At 37.2% G+C, this 16,737-nt stretch overlaps 1 protein-coding gene across 9 annotated transcripts in view; it reads right to left on the bottom strand.

Moving 5' to 3' along the window:
* Positions 1–16,737, bottom strand: part of RCOR3 (REST corepressor 3) — a 57,428-nt gene that overhangs the window by 33,602 nt on the left and 7,089 nt on the right. For 5 of the 9 annotated variants that reach the window (XM_021063868.1, XM_021063872.1, XM_021063869.1 and 2 more), the window contains exons 3-7: positions 13,613–13,690; positions 10,668–10,720; positions 8,423–8,584; positions 6,860–6,984; positions 6,045–6,123 (exon numbers count right to left, since the gene is read on the bottom strand). In XM_021063868.1, the coding sequence (XP_020919527.1) occupies positions 6,045–6,123; positions 6,860–6,984; positions 8,423–8,584; positions 10,668–10,720; positions 13,613–13,690 (497 nt within the window). Of the gene's footprint in view, positions 1–6,044; positions 6,124–6,859; positions 6,985–8,422; positions 8,585–10,667; positions 10,721–13,055; positions 13,691–16,737 lie in introns of all 9 variants that reach the window. The other 4 variants (XR_002336049.1, XM_021063874.1, XM_021063875.1 and 1 more) reach the window with 3 other exon arrangements.

Here is a 16,737-nt window from a genome sequence, read left to right on the forward strand (position 1 = left end):
ACTTTAAAACTTAAAGAAAAAGTATAAAAGAATACTGAACTTTGAATATTTACATGCTTTTGATAAAATAGCTATTTGTCAAAAGCATGTAAAGAGATTAAAAAAGATAAATCAGGAACTGCTAAAAGATCTATGCAACACATTTTTTTTTTTTTTTTTTGCTTCTTAGGGCAGGATAGAAGCATTACTTTCTGTTCATTTCCATCTGCTTTTTTTTTTTTTTTTTTTTTAAAGGCCCTCACCCACGGCATATGGAAGTTCTCAGGCTAGGGTTGAATTAGAACTACAGCTGCCGGCCTACACCACAGCCACAGCAATGCAGGATCTGAGCTGCATCTGTGCTACACCACAGCTCCCAGCAATGCCAGATCCCTGACCAACTGAGCGAGGCCAGGGATCAAACCTGAATCCTCATGGATACTAATCAGATTCATTTCTGCTGTGCCACACGGGAACTCTACATTTAACTAAAGAATTAATATCCAAAATATATAAGAAATTCAGTAAGAAAAAAAATTTTTAATATGTTATGTCTTCTTCTTAAAGACAAAAACAAACAATTGATAAAAAAATAAGCATTAAAAAAGATACAGTAGACAATAAACAGATGGAAAATAATCAGCATCATTAGTAATTCGATGAATGAACTGAGAATACAATAAGGTATTTAACAGATTTATTAGATTTTTTTTTTTCTTTTTAGGGCTGTACCCATGGCATATGGAGGTACCCAGGCTAGGGGTCTAATTGGAGCTGCAGCTGCTGGCCTACACCACAGACACAGTAATTCGGGATCCGAGCTGTGTCTGCGACCTATACCAGAGCTCATGGCAACACTGGATCCTTAACCCACTGAGAAAGGCCAGGGATCAAACCCTCATCCACATGGATACTGGTCAGATTCGCTACTGCTGAGCCACAACAGGAACTCCAGATTTATCAGATTTCTAACATCTAGAAAGCCTGATCATATAAAGTACTGGCAAGGAAGTAGATAATGAGTACTTTAGAGCCCAATGGAAGTACATCAAATGTAGAAAATAATTTGCCATTACTTAGTAAAGTTAAACATGGTTATACCCTAAAATAGAGTGACTCTACTCCAAACAATCCTAGGGTGTTACCACGCACTAAGTCACTGTTGGCATTTTGGTGGAACGATCTATGCTGTGTACTTCAGAACAACTGGCATCACTCTCCCACTATATGGCAGTGGTGCCCTTTAACCAAAAACACGTCCATCATTTTTAAATGCCCCTTCTGTAGGTGACTAAACCTAGCTGAGAACCACGGTCCCAAAGGAACCCATACATATATATGTATCCAGGATATGTTCTTATCGGTATTAATCATAATAATAAAAAGCTAGAAATGATGTCCACTGATTAGAGAACGGCTAAGTGACGGCACATGCATACAACGGAACAGTATAACAGCACTGGAAATGACTTGTGAAAACAGGTTGGAAAACAACAAAAAAAATGGAGGTAGCTGGAGAATACGTACAATATAATCCTATTTAAATAAAGTCTGAAATGGACAAAACTGAATGTGAGTTGCTAAGATACATAACTTTGTGACAAAACTATAAAAAGGGAGTGAATAATCGATTAATTTTCAAATAGAGTCTCTTTCTCAAGACAGAGGTTCCTACTGGAGAGAAGGGGGATGCAATAAAGAAAATACACAGGACTTCTGTTTCTTTTTGTTGTTGTTGTTGCTATTTCTTGGGCCGCTCCCGCGGCATATGGAGGTTCCCAGGCTAGGGGTTGAATCGGAGCTGTAGCCACCGGCCTACGCCAGAGCCACAGCAACACGGGATCCGAGCCGCGTCTGCAACCTACACCACAGCTCACGGCAACGCCGGATCATTAACCCACTGAGCAAGGGCAGGGACCGAACCCGCAACCTCATGGTTCCTAGTCGGATTCGTTAACTACTGCGCCACGACGGGAACTCCGGACTTCTGTTTCTTAAGCTCAGTGATGGACACATTGGTGTTTGGTTTTTTTTTTTTATTATTATTCTTTAAACTCTATATAGTCTATGGTATTAATAGTTCATAATATTTAAAAGTTAAAAAAGAGAAAAAAACCTTTTCCATATAATGTGTCAACAACATGCAGAAACAGCTATAAAGACGTGTGTTAAAGGCAATAATAGAGTATCATTCCCTGCCTAGTGTCCCTACCACGTGTGAAAGATGGAATGATCCCACTGACATAAGGTGCCAGTCCAGGACCACAACCTTGCAGTGTGTTTTTAACACTTTGTTGCTGTTTTTTACTTTTTTGGCTGCACCATCAGCATATGGAAGATCCCAAGCCAGGGATCAAATCGAAGCCACAGATAAGACCTACGCTGGATCCTTAACCCACTGCACCACAGCAGGAACTCCTGTTTTTAACACTTTTTAATTTATACTCCTCACACTGTATTTGCTAATAGGAGGAGATGACAGGCAAACAAAAGACCAAATGTGTAAATATCATCTTCCATACTTGAGCAAAACAGTATTCCACATACACACTTTTTCTAGATAACTAAACCCAAATCCCTAACCTCTCATATTTGTACAGTAATAATCAAGAGTTTATAACATGCTTTCTCATTTGTTACCAATAAGTTTGACCGAATGCCTACTGCATACAAGGCCCTGTAGGTAAGACACAATTCTTGCTCTTTAAGCGCCTACCACCCAGGGACAGGCGGGTGGGTGAGGGAAGACCAGATGTAAAGAAGTACCACCCAGCTCAATGAATATTGCGATAGGTTTAAAGAAAAACAGGGAGGTGGTCAATTCAAGATAGGGCACAGGAGAGATCACGGACAGGTAGAGTTATGAGGACTATGCCAGGCAGATTTGGGAAGAAAGGGAATTCTCGAAAAAAATGGACTGGAGTGCTCTTGTGGCACAGTGAGTCAAGGATCCAGCACTGTCACTACTGCAGCTTGGGTTGCAGCTGTGGCCCGGGTTTGATCCCTGGCTCAGGAACGTCCATATGCTGCAAGTACAGCAAAAACAAAAACAAAGACAAACAAAAAAAACCAAACACCTGAAACCCTCTTAGTAAAGTGAACATAAGTGGGGTGGGGTAGGGAATGCCTAACTAGAGAGAGTGTTTCATCCTTTGGACAAAGCCATGGGAGGGCTGCAAACAGTGAATCTGGTTTTTAAAGGATTTCTTTGGCAATAGGGTAAAGGACGGACTAGAAGGTGTGGTGCACAGTCTGGAAGCATGGAGATAAGGTAGATTAAGGTAAATTAAAATGGAAAATTTCAGCAACTCAGAGAACTGAGAACCTAAAAATAAAGCAGTCACATAGAAGAACAAAGAGAAAAGAACAAAATTTACACTTACTTGAGACAGAATTAAAAACAGTAATGACAAAATGAATACAGTATTTGAGAAAAAGAAGTCACTAAAATTGAGACACAATGGTTAAAACGGTAGGCAGGGATCAAAGAATGGTGTTACAAAAGTCAAAGAGAGATTTTCAGAAGAAAAACAGCTTGAATTAACAGAGGAGGCACAAGGAGAGTACAGTGAACAGCCCGTTAGGTCACTGCTGACCTCTACCAGCGGTTTCAGTGAAGCGAAGGGCCAGAAGTCTGACGGAAGCAAACTTGAGAGTGAAGCACTAAGGAGGATAGTTCTTTCTAGACTGGCTGAGAGACAGTCGTGCTTTCCAGTGAAAGACTGGAGCATACTTCTGGGCTGCAATGAAAAAGTTGCAAGTATGGCGAAGAGAAAGGCTAACTGGTGGAAAAAGTCCTAGAGGCAAAATGAAGGGTCAGAGAGGCTCAAACAAGCAGTGGCCTTTCTTGCTGTGAGAGGAGCAATCAGCACAGTACTTCCGTATTACGGGATCTGCAACATCAAGCCTGATCCTATCAAGCACCAGCAAGGACGCGGACAAGGAGCACCGCGTGAAGGCCTAGGGGACATCAGACATGACATGTTACTGAGCTCCGGCCTCAGAGACTTACAATGATTTTAGTATAACTTTATTAGAATGTTCTAAGTGTGAATATATTCAGATAAAAAGGGTAGTCAAGCGAAAGGCCGGAAGTTTAAGGGAGTTCCTGCTTGATATTTTCTCAGTGAAGCAGAAAGTGAAGTTACCTGTTAAATTTTTTAGAGGAGTGGAGAGGTGGTGGGTGATGTGTAGAATGGGATGAATGTGCAAATAGCTGCTTATACAATAACTTTTATTCAAGATTTACTATGTCCTGAGTACTGTAATAAGTGTTTTAATGATAAATATTACCTCTTTGATCATCGGAAAAATCCTGTTATTTAAATATTACTGGAGTTCCCGTTGTGGTGCAATGGAAATGAATCCGACTAGTATCCATGAGGATGTGGGTTTGATCCCTGCCCGCACTCGGTGGGTTAAGGATCCAGCATTGCCGTGAACTGTGGTGTAGGGTGCAGCTCGGAGTCTGCGTTGCTGTGACTGTGGCAGAGCCTGGCAGCTGCAGCTCTGATTCGACATCTAGCCTGGGAACTTCCACATGCTGCGGGTGCGGGCCTAAAAAGCAAAAAAGAAAAAAGAAAAGAAAAACAAACGTTACCAATAGAAAAATAAAAAACAAAAAACCGGAAGTTTATAAATTAAAAACAGAGATCCCAAGGACTACCCTGAGATTGCAAACTGCATTTTGTAAGTAGCAACAATGTACATGATTATGCAATTTTCTCCTGCTACTAGCAACTGATCCACATTGTGGATTTATAGGTTTAGGGAAGGTGTAGCAGAAGAGTAAGAGAAATGGGGAGTTAAAGATACTAGGAAGAGAGCAATTTAAGCAACTTGGGTCTATGGTTCAGGGCGACAAGGAAACCTGGGGGAAAAAAATGAAGGAATCAAGGGACTTGAGAACACTTAGCAATTGTAAGAAAATCAGTAAAATATCAGGTTGAGGTAAGAGTAGGATTTTAAAATTTTCATTGATGAAAGATGACAAAGACCAGAATGGGCCATGGCATCGAGTTCCTTAAGAGAAGGAATGGGAATCATTAAATTGGCTGAAGTCACAATTTATCTTCAATTTTTCAATGTTATTTTCACTATTCTGTAGTTGCTTATACATCACAAGCCCTTACCAATCAACCTTGGGTCCATTTTCTACAATTATGTAATTGTAACGTAAATGTATTATCATTCCCTGCCTTAATAAACGAGCATGTTTATCAATTTGAAATCTCTCTTTTTTTTTTTTTTGTCTTTTTGCCTTTTCTAGGGCCCCTCCCGCGGCATATGGAGGTTCCCAGGCTAGGGGTCGAATCGGAGCTGTAGCCACCGGCCTACGCCAGAGTCACAGCAACACCGATCCGAGCCATGTCTGTGACCTACACCACAGCTCACGGCAACATCGGATCCTTAACCACTGAGCAAGGCCAGGGACCGAACCCGCATCCTCATGGTTCTTAGTCGGATTCATTAACCACAGCGCCACGACGGGAACTCCCTGAAATGTCTCTTTTTAATGACTTTAAGTCATCGTTACTATCATCATATTGAAGAATCTGAGTGCTTTGCTGGTTGGGGATTCTTCCATTTCTTCCTCTGAGACAGCTTTAAATTTTCACTGCTGTCAATATACCTGGTACTAATTTCTAATTTGCTCTAACATGGAATAAACAAGATGTTCTCCAAAAATTTATATACCTAATATTGTGTCATCTGAGGGTGGTTTGAGTTGTTTTCTATGGTTTAAAGAATAGGGTTGCAACTGTGGCATGGGTTTGATCCCTGGCCTGGGAACTTCCACGTGCTATGGGTACAGCCAAAAACAAAGAGAATAGGCCTTGTGGCAGGGCTTTTATACTTCTGAGTAGATGAGATAACCCCCAAATTACTTTAATCACTGGTTAATTGGTGTTCTTGATGTTACCGTTTTTCCAAAAACCTCCAATTACTGTTGAAATTTACTACCTCCTAACCTATTGTACAAAAATTTTTTTTTCATATGTACTATTCATTTTTTTTCAAGTGGATTGTAGAACAATTACAAGCACTCTAATGATCATCATTACCTCCTTCTTGGCTTCTTTTTTGGGATCATAATCACTATCGTTTCCATCCATTGGGTGTGTTTCTTCCACATCATCATCACTGAAAAGAAACGAAGATTAATAAACTCAATCCACTTCTTTCTATTCTATTCCAGTACTCTTATCACAAACTGTAATAAACCTTGCAAATACTTTTGCTAAATATTCCCCAAGAGTTGTCCTTGAGAAGACAAGCTTTTATCGTTTAAATTACTATAATATTCTTCTAGGCATACAGAATCATTTTAGCAAACATTTCTAGCTAAAAAACAGAGACCCAATAGGAAAGATATTTAGAAAGAAGTAACATTTGGGAAAAAGGACACATATATTAATATGATATATAATACTTATTATTTCATTCTCCAGTTGGGAAAATAAAGACAGACAAAAACCAGGAAGCTAAATGATCTGATACTACTAGAAAGACAGCTACAATAATGTAGATCTTAGTTATTCAGATAATTGTGGAAAAATCACCTTCCAGAGACTATACTTAACATACTCAAAAATACAAGTGTTGAACACATCAATACTGAAAGGAAACAACTGTGGTTAGTTAAACACAACCCAAATATAACTCAGTTGCAAGATCTGCTGGCTATGATTAACAGTCAAAGAACTGAAGAGAGTTCTTACTATTAAGAATTCTGATCACTCAGTTCTTCTTGTCAGAGCAGAAACATGAATGTAAGAATAAGAAGCATTTACAATGTGCTGTGATAACTGTTTTGCCTTAGAAAATGTAAACAATACAATACAGTGTGCCTGTAACTATATAAAGGACTCCAACCTACCTGTCACCCTGATTATGTCTATTGGCTAGTTTACGAGCCTGACGATCCATCAAGCTTGTTCTAGATCGAGTTTTTTTCCAGGAATAGTAATATTTTACAAGGCTAGCAATTGTCTTATCTGGAAGCTTGAAAAAAAATCATGTTAATATCAGCAAGTTTATTTCATAAGCTCTGATTAACAGCATGAATACTATTTCTGATATTATTCTTTGATACTTAGCAAACAAAGGCATAGATGAAAAATATTTTCCCAGGTATCTTTACGACTTATAAGAGCTAAAAAGTACAGCTATCGTCACAGCACCCCACCACACCTAGGCACTGACATTCTGAATAACTATTCCTATTTATTCTGAGCAGGGAAAGAAAAAAAGGATGTGACAAACGCATGTGGTGAGAAGAGCCCCAGAGGTCCCCAGCAGTCAGTGTTAATAGTCCACATGTGTCTTCCTTAAAGAGTTACTTAATTTTTTTCCTCTGTAAATTGGATTTTTAAAAATTGGTTTATAATTCACATACTATAAAAGTCACCAGTTTAAAGTGCACAATTCCGTGGTTTTTAGTGTATTTACTAAGTTGTGCAACCCAAACTACTTATTCCCGACGTTTTTATAACCTTGGAAAGAAACCTTAAGCCCATTAACATTCACTCCCTATTCTCCCCTTAACCCAGTCCTTGGCAACTACTAATCTACTTTCTGTCTCTATGGATTTACCTATTCTGGGCATTTCATACAAATAGAATCATACAATATGTGGCCTTTTATGTCTGGCTTCTGTTGCTTAGCATAATGTGTAAAGAAAATCTATTCAATTCTTAACAATGGATTTTTTGAATCATTTTGTTTTAAATCCAGGTTTTAAAATGATAAATGATAAACAGACTTTAGCTACCAAACAGTCTTGGGTATGAAAATGACTAATGATCATGCACTGCTGTGTCATACTGGCAAACAAGGACACACACTCCCGAATAAAAATGCTCTCGTTGATTACAGAAGACACTTAGATATATTTGCAAACATTATCTTAATTTTCATCTATTCAGGTTAAAAGACTTCAATGCAGCAACTTCTCAGATTTATATTATTTTGACACAATACTAGAGATTTAAGAACTAAAGAGCAGTTTTCCTTTTTTTTAAAAAAAAGCAACAGTACTTGAACAATGTTGAAATAATACAGAATTTCTAAAAACTGCTTTTCATATCCAAAGGAATATAAATATGAAAATAAAATCCTTATGTTAAAAAAGAAAACATTTAACATAAAATTGAAATTGCAATTTTTCCTGAAATGAGAAACATAGTTAATAACTGTATTACACACACACTTAAGTCATAGTAAAAGTTACTGTATTATAACAAAATGGCACATAACCACCGAGCACTAGAGTAGTTGCAGAAAATAAGGCTGTATGCAAATATATCTATTTCAAAACACTTTTAAAAATCAAAATTAGACTGGAAAACTTTTTTGTGTTTAATAACTAGGAAGTATTTAACAATGAAGAGAATAGGGTGTCCTTCAGGTACAAATCACAGTAAGAGCGAAATTACCATACCATTTGCTGAATCCTGTGAAAGCTCTTCCCATGAAAACTAAAGGCTTGTTCAAAGAGGACTTTATCTTCCACTGTCCACTCATCCGGAAAGGGAGTGAAATTAGGGAGATCAGCAAGGGACTTCTCAATGTTATGTTTATGCCAGAACAACATGCCAAGTGCCTTTGAAGAGAAATCATTCCCCTTTGGTTTTAATGCACTTATGTTCCATCACACTTAAAAGAGTTAAACACAAATTAGGTTAAAACCTTCAGCCTATGACTTCAACTGAAGACACACTCACAGTTTGGGCTTTTAATCAGGGGTGCCCAGGGAGCAGACCTCACTCATTTATTTCTTTTAAATCAGGGCCTCAGAACAGTCAAGTTCTACATACCATATCTGCCGTAGAAGCTACAGGCAAAAGTGAGCTGAGGAGAGTGACTGTAATTACTAAAGCAGGTCTGTAGGGTCATTGCGAGACCTTCCCTCACATTTACTTGTTTGTCAGTGTGGAGAGACAAACATGCTAAAAGGAGAAATAACTTCTAAGTCAATACTTGAATGAAACTATTAATTATAACACAAAGCTACAAGTGCTCAGCTAAGACTTAGTAGAGAGGAGTTCCCATCATGGCGCAGTGGTTAACAAATCCGACTAGGAACCATGAGGTTGCGGTTTCGGTCCCTGCCCTTGCTCAGTGGGTTAAGGATACAGCGTTGCCGTGAGCTGTGGTGTAGGTTGCAGACGTGGCTCGGATCCCGGATCCCGCGTTGCTATGGCTCTGGCGTAGGCCAGTGGCTACAGCTCCGATTCGACCCCTAGCCTGGGAACCTCCATATGCCGTGGGAGCGGCCCAAAGAAATAGCAAAAAGACAAAAAAAAAAAAAAAAAAAAAAAAAAAAAAAGACCTAGTAGAGAAATATTTATGTTTTAACCTATTTGAAGTGTATCATGGGCTAAACACTTCCAAGAAGTGAGAATACCTCAACTGCAATATTAACAGTATTTCACCACATAGACTTTTTAATGTTCTTTCTTAACATAATATACACAGAGAATTATTATGGGACATATTAATAACTTCAATGACTTTATTATCAAATCATAGGAAAGCCTGAAATGGACAAAATTCAACAACTTTCTTTTCTATTATACTACAAGGTACTGAGTGTCATTTAGGGAATAAAGATTATTTTTTAAGAAGAGATATAGCATATTTTTAAACAGTGAGTTTTAATTTCTGTACTTTGGTAATATCCCTTGAAAATGAACATGAAAATTAACATAGGTACAGTCACATTTTAAAGGATTAACCTTCTCAAACAAATTTTAAAAGAAAATTAAGGCTTAAAAACAAATACATAGTCCAAGTCTTCAAAATCCACAGAAAAGTTAACTACAGTGAGACAACCATCCCAATTTCACAGTAATAATTTTCTATTATTTAACCATGTTTAGCTCTTAATAATCCAGGTTACAGAAAAAAAATCACTTATTTTACTATTAATCCTGATAAAAGACTGATCTTATACTCAGTTGAAATGAAGTTTAAGAATCTCTATTTTGGAGTTCCTGCTGTGGCACAGTGGGTTAGGAACATCTTGGGACACTGCAGAAGTGTGCGTTCAATCCCTGGCCCGGCACAGTGGGTTAAAGGATCTGGCATGGCATAGATTGGATTCAATCTCTGGTCCAGAAACTTCCATGTGCCATGGGTGTGGCCATTAAAAAAAAAAAAGAAAAAAGAATTCTATTTCATTCTCATTTTTCCATGTTCTCCATTCCCTTATTACTGGGGCTAATGAACCAAATGCCATATATATCTCCTCTTAAAGTTACCTAATTTTTTGAAAGCCCTTTGTGAGTTATTTCCTTCAAAATTTAAAAATCTTAAGTATTTCTTTAAATAAGAAGTTTAACTTTTAGGTCTCTTAGATTAAGAAGTCAAAGAGAATTACCTGTATTCAAAAAAATTTTTCCTTTTTAGTAAATATTCGCTAGAGCAATCCTGAAGGATTTCAGACACTTTAAGAACGCAAAACAGAGGTATTGAGAGAAAAATGTTCAAGCCCTTAAGATAAATGATGTTTATAAAAGCAAAATCCTTAATGTTGAAAGGTCAGACTTTGCTAGTACTTTTGTGATATCTAGAAGTTGGCTGAACTCTTATGCACTTTCTTAGGACAAAAACTATCATGAAATGGTCTCTGGGTTTGATAAATGCTGATGCGAACCTTAATATTAAAATGCTTCTCTACATACCTGTTCCACATTGTAGCCATGTTTCTCCTTTGCAATTGCAATATATTCATCCACTGTAATGAAACAGTTATACAATTAATTATTCTCATTTATTCCATCATCCCCAGTGTACTTTTTTTTAAAACAAAAGCAAAATTTTTTTTTAAAATTGTACTCTAGGGGTTTAAAAAAAAAAAAAAAGCCAAAGGCATTTTCATTAAATGTTATAAAAAAGAAGACTTTCACTTCTATGAACAGGATCAGAAGCTTATTTGGTTTAAAATTTTACCTAGCAGTATTTATCTCTATGACCAGATAGCATATACTTATTAAATTCATAACCACAATTGCTTTTGTACACAGACCAATCTGTGAATAACCAATAGTGCCTAATTACAATGTAAAATATTAGATAATTTCTTGGTTTTTCTGCTGCAGTCTTTATTTGAAGAGACATCACTATTTAAGACTCCATTTCATGTTTAGAGTTTTCCCAAAGCTTTAACCTTTCCATTTCTGACTGAGCTCTGAAGGATGCTTTATCTAGAGTTTGGGTGGATATAGCTAATAACAACAGTTTAAATATGCTGCAGTATCCCTAAAACTTTCTTAAGCTCCTCCTGAGAGCTATACAAAAAGTATAATATTCTATTTTATTATTTAAAATATTTAATAATATTAAAATGTTTTAATATTCTATTTTCATCCATCCTCAATTATTGTAATCAAGCCAATAGAGTAATATATATATATAAACACACTGCCTTTTTCAAGGCTCCACTGCTTAGTAGTCTGCCATTTCACATTCAGCAAGACAATTTTATGCGAAGTCCATTATGATCCTATGAGACATATATATATGTAAATTCTTTAAGCACATTTTTGAGAAGGAGTGGTTAAGGGGTTAAGAATTCTGATCTTAGAACAGCTAGTCTACCTGGACTTGGTTATCAGGCTTGTCACTTATTTTTGAACTTTAAGCAATTAACTTGACCTTTTTGTACCTTATTCTCATTACTCTAAATGGGAATAAAAACAGTAGCTTCCTCCTAGGATTAAATGAGCTAATATACATAAAGTGTTTGAAATAGCAAATGGCACATTTTAAGCTCTTTTTTTTTTTATGAGAGCCTGCTCTTATTAATAGTACAGTACAGTTTAATATATAAGTATGCTATTATATTACTATTATGCATTATTATTACTAACAATAATGCTGTTAGAATAACAACAAATATTTATGGATATTATCATATCTCCCTAAGACTGTAAACTTTTGATGAAGAAAATTCAAATATTATATTTTGTTTAGAACCTATAGTACTTAAACATACGACAGGTCTAAATACATGCTCATTAACAAAAATGTCTTATAGTCCTATAAACAGAAGTCTAAACAATACCAGTCAACCTGTGGTTCTCAACCCCGGCTATGCATTAGAATCAGCAGGGGAGCTGTAGAAAAGTAAGTCCTGGCTCTACCTCTGAAGATTCTGATTTAACTGGTTTGAGCAGAGGCCAGACATCAGTAGAGTTTTTAAAGTTCCCCGAAGTGATTCCAAAGCACAGCCAGGGCTGAAAACCACTGCCCCGGCTCTTTAGTTGGATACTCCACATGCAGCACATGTTGGCTTTCTGAATTTTGTTTTTCACTCTGCTAAGAAATGTACCATTATATAAAATGGTGCTAAAATAGCAAAAGCCAATGCACCCTGACGCTCAGTTTGTGAATGAAAACCTTTGCTTGTAATGGAGAATGAACCAAAAAACCCAGGAGTCTGTTTCAGGTTTCTCAGTATGTAAAACATACAATTTCATGTTTTCTGTTAAGAATTCCTCAAGGGCATTATAATCTCTAGACTGCTTACTAGACTTTTTGCTGATATTCTAAAAGCTCTTAGGAGTTCCCGTCGTGGCTCAGTGGTTAACGAATCCAACTAGGAACCATGAGCTTGAGGGTTCGATCCCTGGCCTTGCTCAGTGGGTTAAGGATCTGGTGTTGCCGTGAGCTGTAGCTCTGATTCGACCCCTAGCCTGGGAACCTCCATATGCAGAGGGATTGGCCCTAGAAACAGCAAAAAGACAAAAAAAAAAAAATTAATAATAATAATAAATAGAAAGCTCTTAAATAGGAAAAAATATCAGGTATGCAGAATGACACTGTTTTCAATTTTCAGTTCTCTTATTGCATCAATTAAGTATGACTAGACTTACTATGCACATGATATATAGCATCATTAATTTTCATGGGACTAAATAAACCACCACGGGACATCTTTTAAGATTTAGTAAATATTTTTAAGAGACAAGTTTATGTTACAGCTGCTAGAAGAGCTGCTCAGCGGTTTTTGTTTGTTTCAATAAATCAAATGATAACTGAATGGAGGGTGGGGATCTTAGTTTTGTTACCTGCACGTTTCCTATATCTGATGTGCCGCAAAGGATCAGGTCCGCTACATCACATTGAAGTCTAAAGCCACACCATGATTCAAGAAGTGCATGGTCAATGATCCAGAAGGTCTCCGTCCAGAAATGGAGAGCACAAAGATGACCTGATGGATGGCTGCTGAAGTCAGTTCTTTCCCCTTTCCTCTTTAAAATGGTAATGATAGTGGGCTCTTGGAAGTTTGAAGGCATTTCTTTAGAGCTTCATATACTGAGGAAAAGCCTGTGCAGATGTCTACATAGTAACTCCCTCCCCTGCTTGAGGATTTAAGCAGCAATGCCATCAGATCCTAGGTTTTCTCAGTCTTCCTGGGCCTGACACAAATTGGAATGATCAACCCACTATCTTTCAAAAGGAAAAACATTCTAACATGACAATCTCCATCAAAAAACAAAACGAAACATAGACAAACTGATTTCTTATGAGAATCTAAGAGATTCAAAAACAAACATAAGGTGCATTTTTTTGAATTGGTTGAGATCCCTATTGACATAAACATTCAACTTCCAAAAAAACTTACATTTGGCATCTGGGATACTGTGATACGGAGACCATACAAGCATTCCTCCATTGTCTTTATCTGTGTACTTCGTAGCACCTAGAGAAAAAAATTATATTTTGAATATGATGAACTTTATTTACATCAAAATAAGTATAAACAAATTAAGCTTTATTTCTATTTTAGTACAGTACCTGCAAAAGAGGACAAAGAAACAAAGTACAGGAAAACAAGAGATTTACATTAAATACAGTAAATTTACCATTTATGGAAGTGAAGGAAATTTTACAAACACTAAAGCTTATCCTCTTTAAATTAAAATGCCTTTATTAAGTACATTTTATATCTCTACCTCTTGACAGGTAATAAACCTGACCTAACCTTCAATATATTACTTAGGAGTCATTAAAAACTCTGACCTTATGGAGTTCCCCGTGTGGCTCAGTGGTAACAAATCTGACTAGCATCCACTGGGATGCAGGTTTGATCCCTGGCCTTGCTCAGTGGGTTTAGGATCCCGTGTTGCTGTCAGCTGTGGTGTAGGTCACAGATGCAGCTCGGATCTGGGTGTTGCTGTGGCCGTGGCGGAGGCCAGCAACTACAGCTCCAATTCGACCCTTAGCCTGGGAACCTCCAGATGCCATGGGTGCCGCCATAAAAGACAAAAAACAAAAAACTCTGACTTTAAAACTAGTGCCAATACCTCAGGTGGTAAGTTAATTCTGTTCCTCCCCATATCTAAATGGGCCAAGATTCTATAATTTTTAAATACTTGCCTCAGCTTTTTATAGTTTTTATTTAATCTTATTCCTTGCTAGGAGTCTGCCAGCTATTCCTTTTTAAGAGCTAATGTCATTTATCAATTTTATATTTATAAAAGTTTGTGCTATGTAAAACAAAGTCAAAAATATAAAATAATGCTACTTCTTAACATAATCTGAGAGTCTACTTCTAATCTAGAAGCATACTATTGCTGTTTCTCATTTATTTCTAATCTGTTATAATCTAAAAAGTCAGAAAAATCAAGTTCCGTTGAAACTGCATATAAATTAAGAATAGACAGAACGAGAGTTCCCGTTGTGGCACAGTGGTTAATGACTCCAACTAGGAACCATGAGGCTTCAGGTTTGATCCCTGGCCTTGCTCAGTGGGTTAAGGATCGGGCATTACCGTGAGCTGTGGTGTAGGTCGAAGACGAGGCTCAGATCCCACGTTGCTGCGGCTCTGGCGTAGGCCAGCATCTACAGCTCCGATCAGACTCCTAACCTGGGAACCTCCATAGGCCACAGGAAGCGGCCCTAGAAAAGGCAAAAAGACAAAAAAAATAAAAAATAAAAATAAAAAAGAATAGACAGAATGAATGAAAGGCCTAACATCACTATTTCAGAGCCAAGTATGTGCTGCTGTTTTCTGTCTTTACTTGGTGGTCTTTTTTCTCGTTTCTTCCTAATTCTTAGGCACATTTAAGTTAATTAAAACTATGAGCTGTTGATAGCCAGCACCAACTAATAGCTATAATTCCAAAATTATGTGCAGAAAACATTAATAGAATTCTGAGGTTAAACTGTAATCATTCATAAAGTTTTAAGATATTCAGAATGAAGACCATTCACTTTCAGGGGTAAAGAAAACTACTACTTCTTTTCTCAATCTAGAAATGTTATCTATTGAGCAATAATTTAATACCATCCAATAGCTTTTAATTTTTGGAGAATCTCACACATCACTACTGTATATTAAACCAACACATTTTAGTTAGAGAATGATACACTGTTTGTGAAATATGAAGATACAATTGTTAAATTATGTATGTTTTATTACAAGGAAAAATTAGAGGCAGAGAAAAAAGAAATGAGACAGAATCATCAAGGTTTTCAAAGCATAATTACAAAATAAGTCTAAAAGCAAAACCTATGGCTTTTTTTTTTTTTTTTTTTTTTGGCTGTCCTGTGGCACATAGAGCTCCCGGGCCAGGGATCAGATCTGAGCTGCAGCAGCGAACTAAGCTGGATCCTTAATCCACTGTGCCTGGCCGGGGATCGAACCCATGTCCCAGCGTTGCCAAGAGACTGCCATTCCCATTGCACCACAGCAGGAGCTCCAAAACCTATTGCATTTTGCCATAAATATCTTCAATAAGAGAGGATAAAAACAGGAGCTGGGAATTTATGAAAATGCAAGTTAGAAGTATATTATCTAAAATGTATATTCAATGAAAATAAAATTTGTCTTTTAAAACTTCAATATTAAGGTATATATTTAATTTTTAACCACAGAAAATAAAACACAAGAGCAAAACAGCTGAAGCACTTAGAGGAAATAAGACAGACATCCTATCTAAGTTTGTCAGAAGCCTTTATTTGATTAATATAATCTACTGCTATTTCTAGTGGGTATCCTAAACATCAACCCTTTAACATGGGACTGATTCTTTTTTACAACAGATCGTGACAATAATTTAAATCCTACCTAACAGAACATGGAAGGCAGCAAAGAAAGGTTTCCATTAAGTTTCAAGTCTTAAGAGCACATCATGCTTAATATTTAAACATATTTCCTTGCATCCAATTCTTGTATTACAGAAAGTCTCAATTAAAATATTTTCATTGAACGTCTCTTCTTGAACAGATATAAACTATTTTTTGTATTCTTTTCCAGGAAGAATAACAGTCAAGTTTCTCCCCCAAACTCCTAGCACTGTAATTAAGGGCCCTATCTTCTGACAGAAACTGGCATCCAAGTGTGGGGGCTAATGGAACGCCTAATGAGGTATTTCACAAGGTTCTTTCCCAACCTTGAACTGGGCTCCACATTTCCACCAACTCCATCTCCAGCTAGGTCCAAGAGACGACTGATGTTCACAGGATGAAAGGGATTTTAATCCAATAGGTAGGAGGATAACCACTATAGAGCCAGATTCCAGGTCTGAATCCTAGCTCTGCCACTTCCTAGCTTTGTCACCTTGGACAAGTCTACTTCATCTGTCGGTGCCTCGGTTTAATCCATCTTTAAAAACAGGGCTAACAATAACCTCCTGCACAGAACTGTAAAAAAACTAAGTGAATTCATACACATACAGTACCCGGCATAAGGCAAGTACTATGTAAGACCTACTACTATTACTACTATGCGCTTACTGAAGACAG

The sequence above is a fragment of the Sus scrofa genome, chromosome 9 (genome assembly GCF_000003025.6).
Source record: "Sus scrofa isolate TJ Tabasco breed Duroc chromosome 9, Sscrofa11.1, whole genome shotgun sequence".
Lineage (NCBI taxonomy): Eukaryota > Metazoa > Chordata > Mammalia > Artiodactyla > Suidae > Sus > Sus scrofa.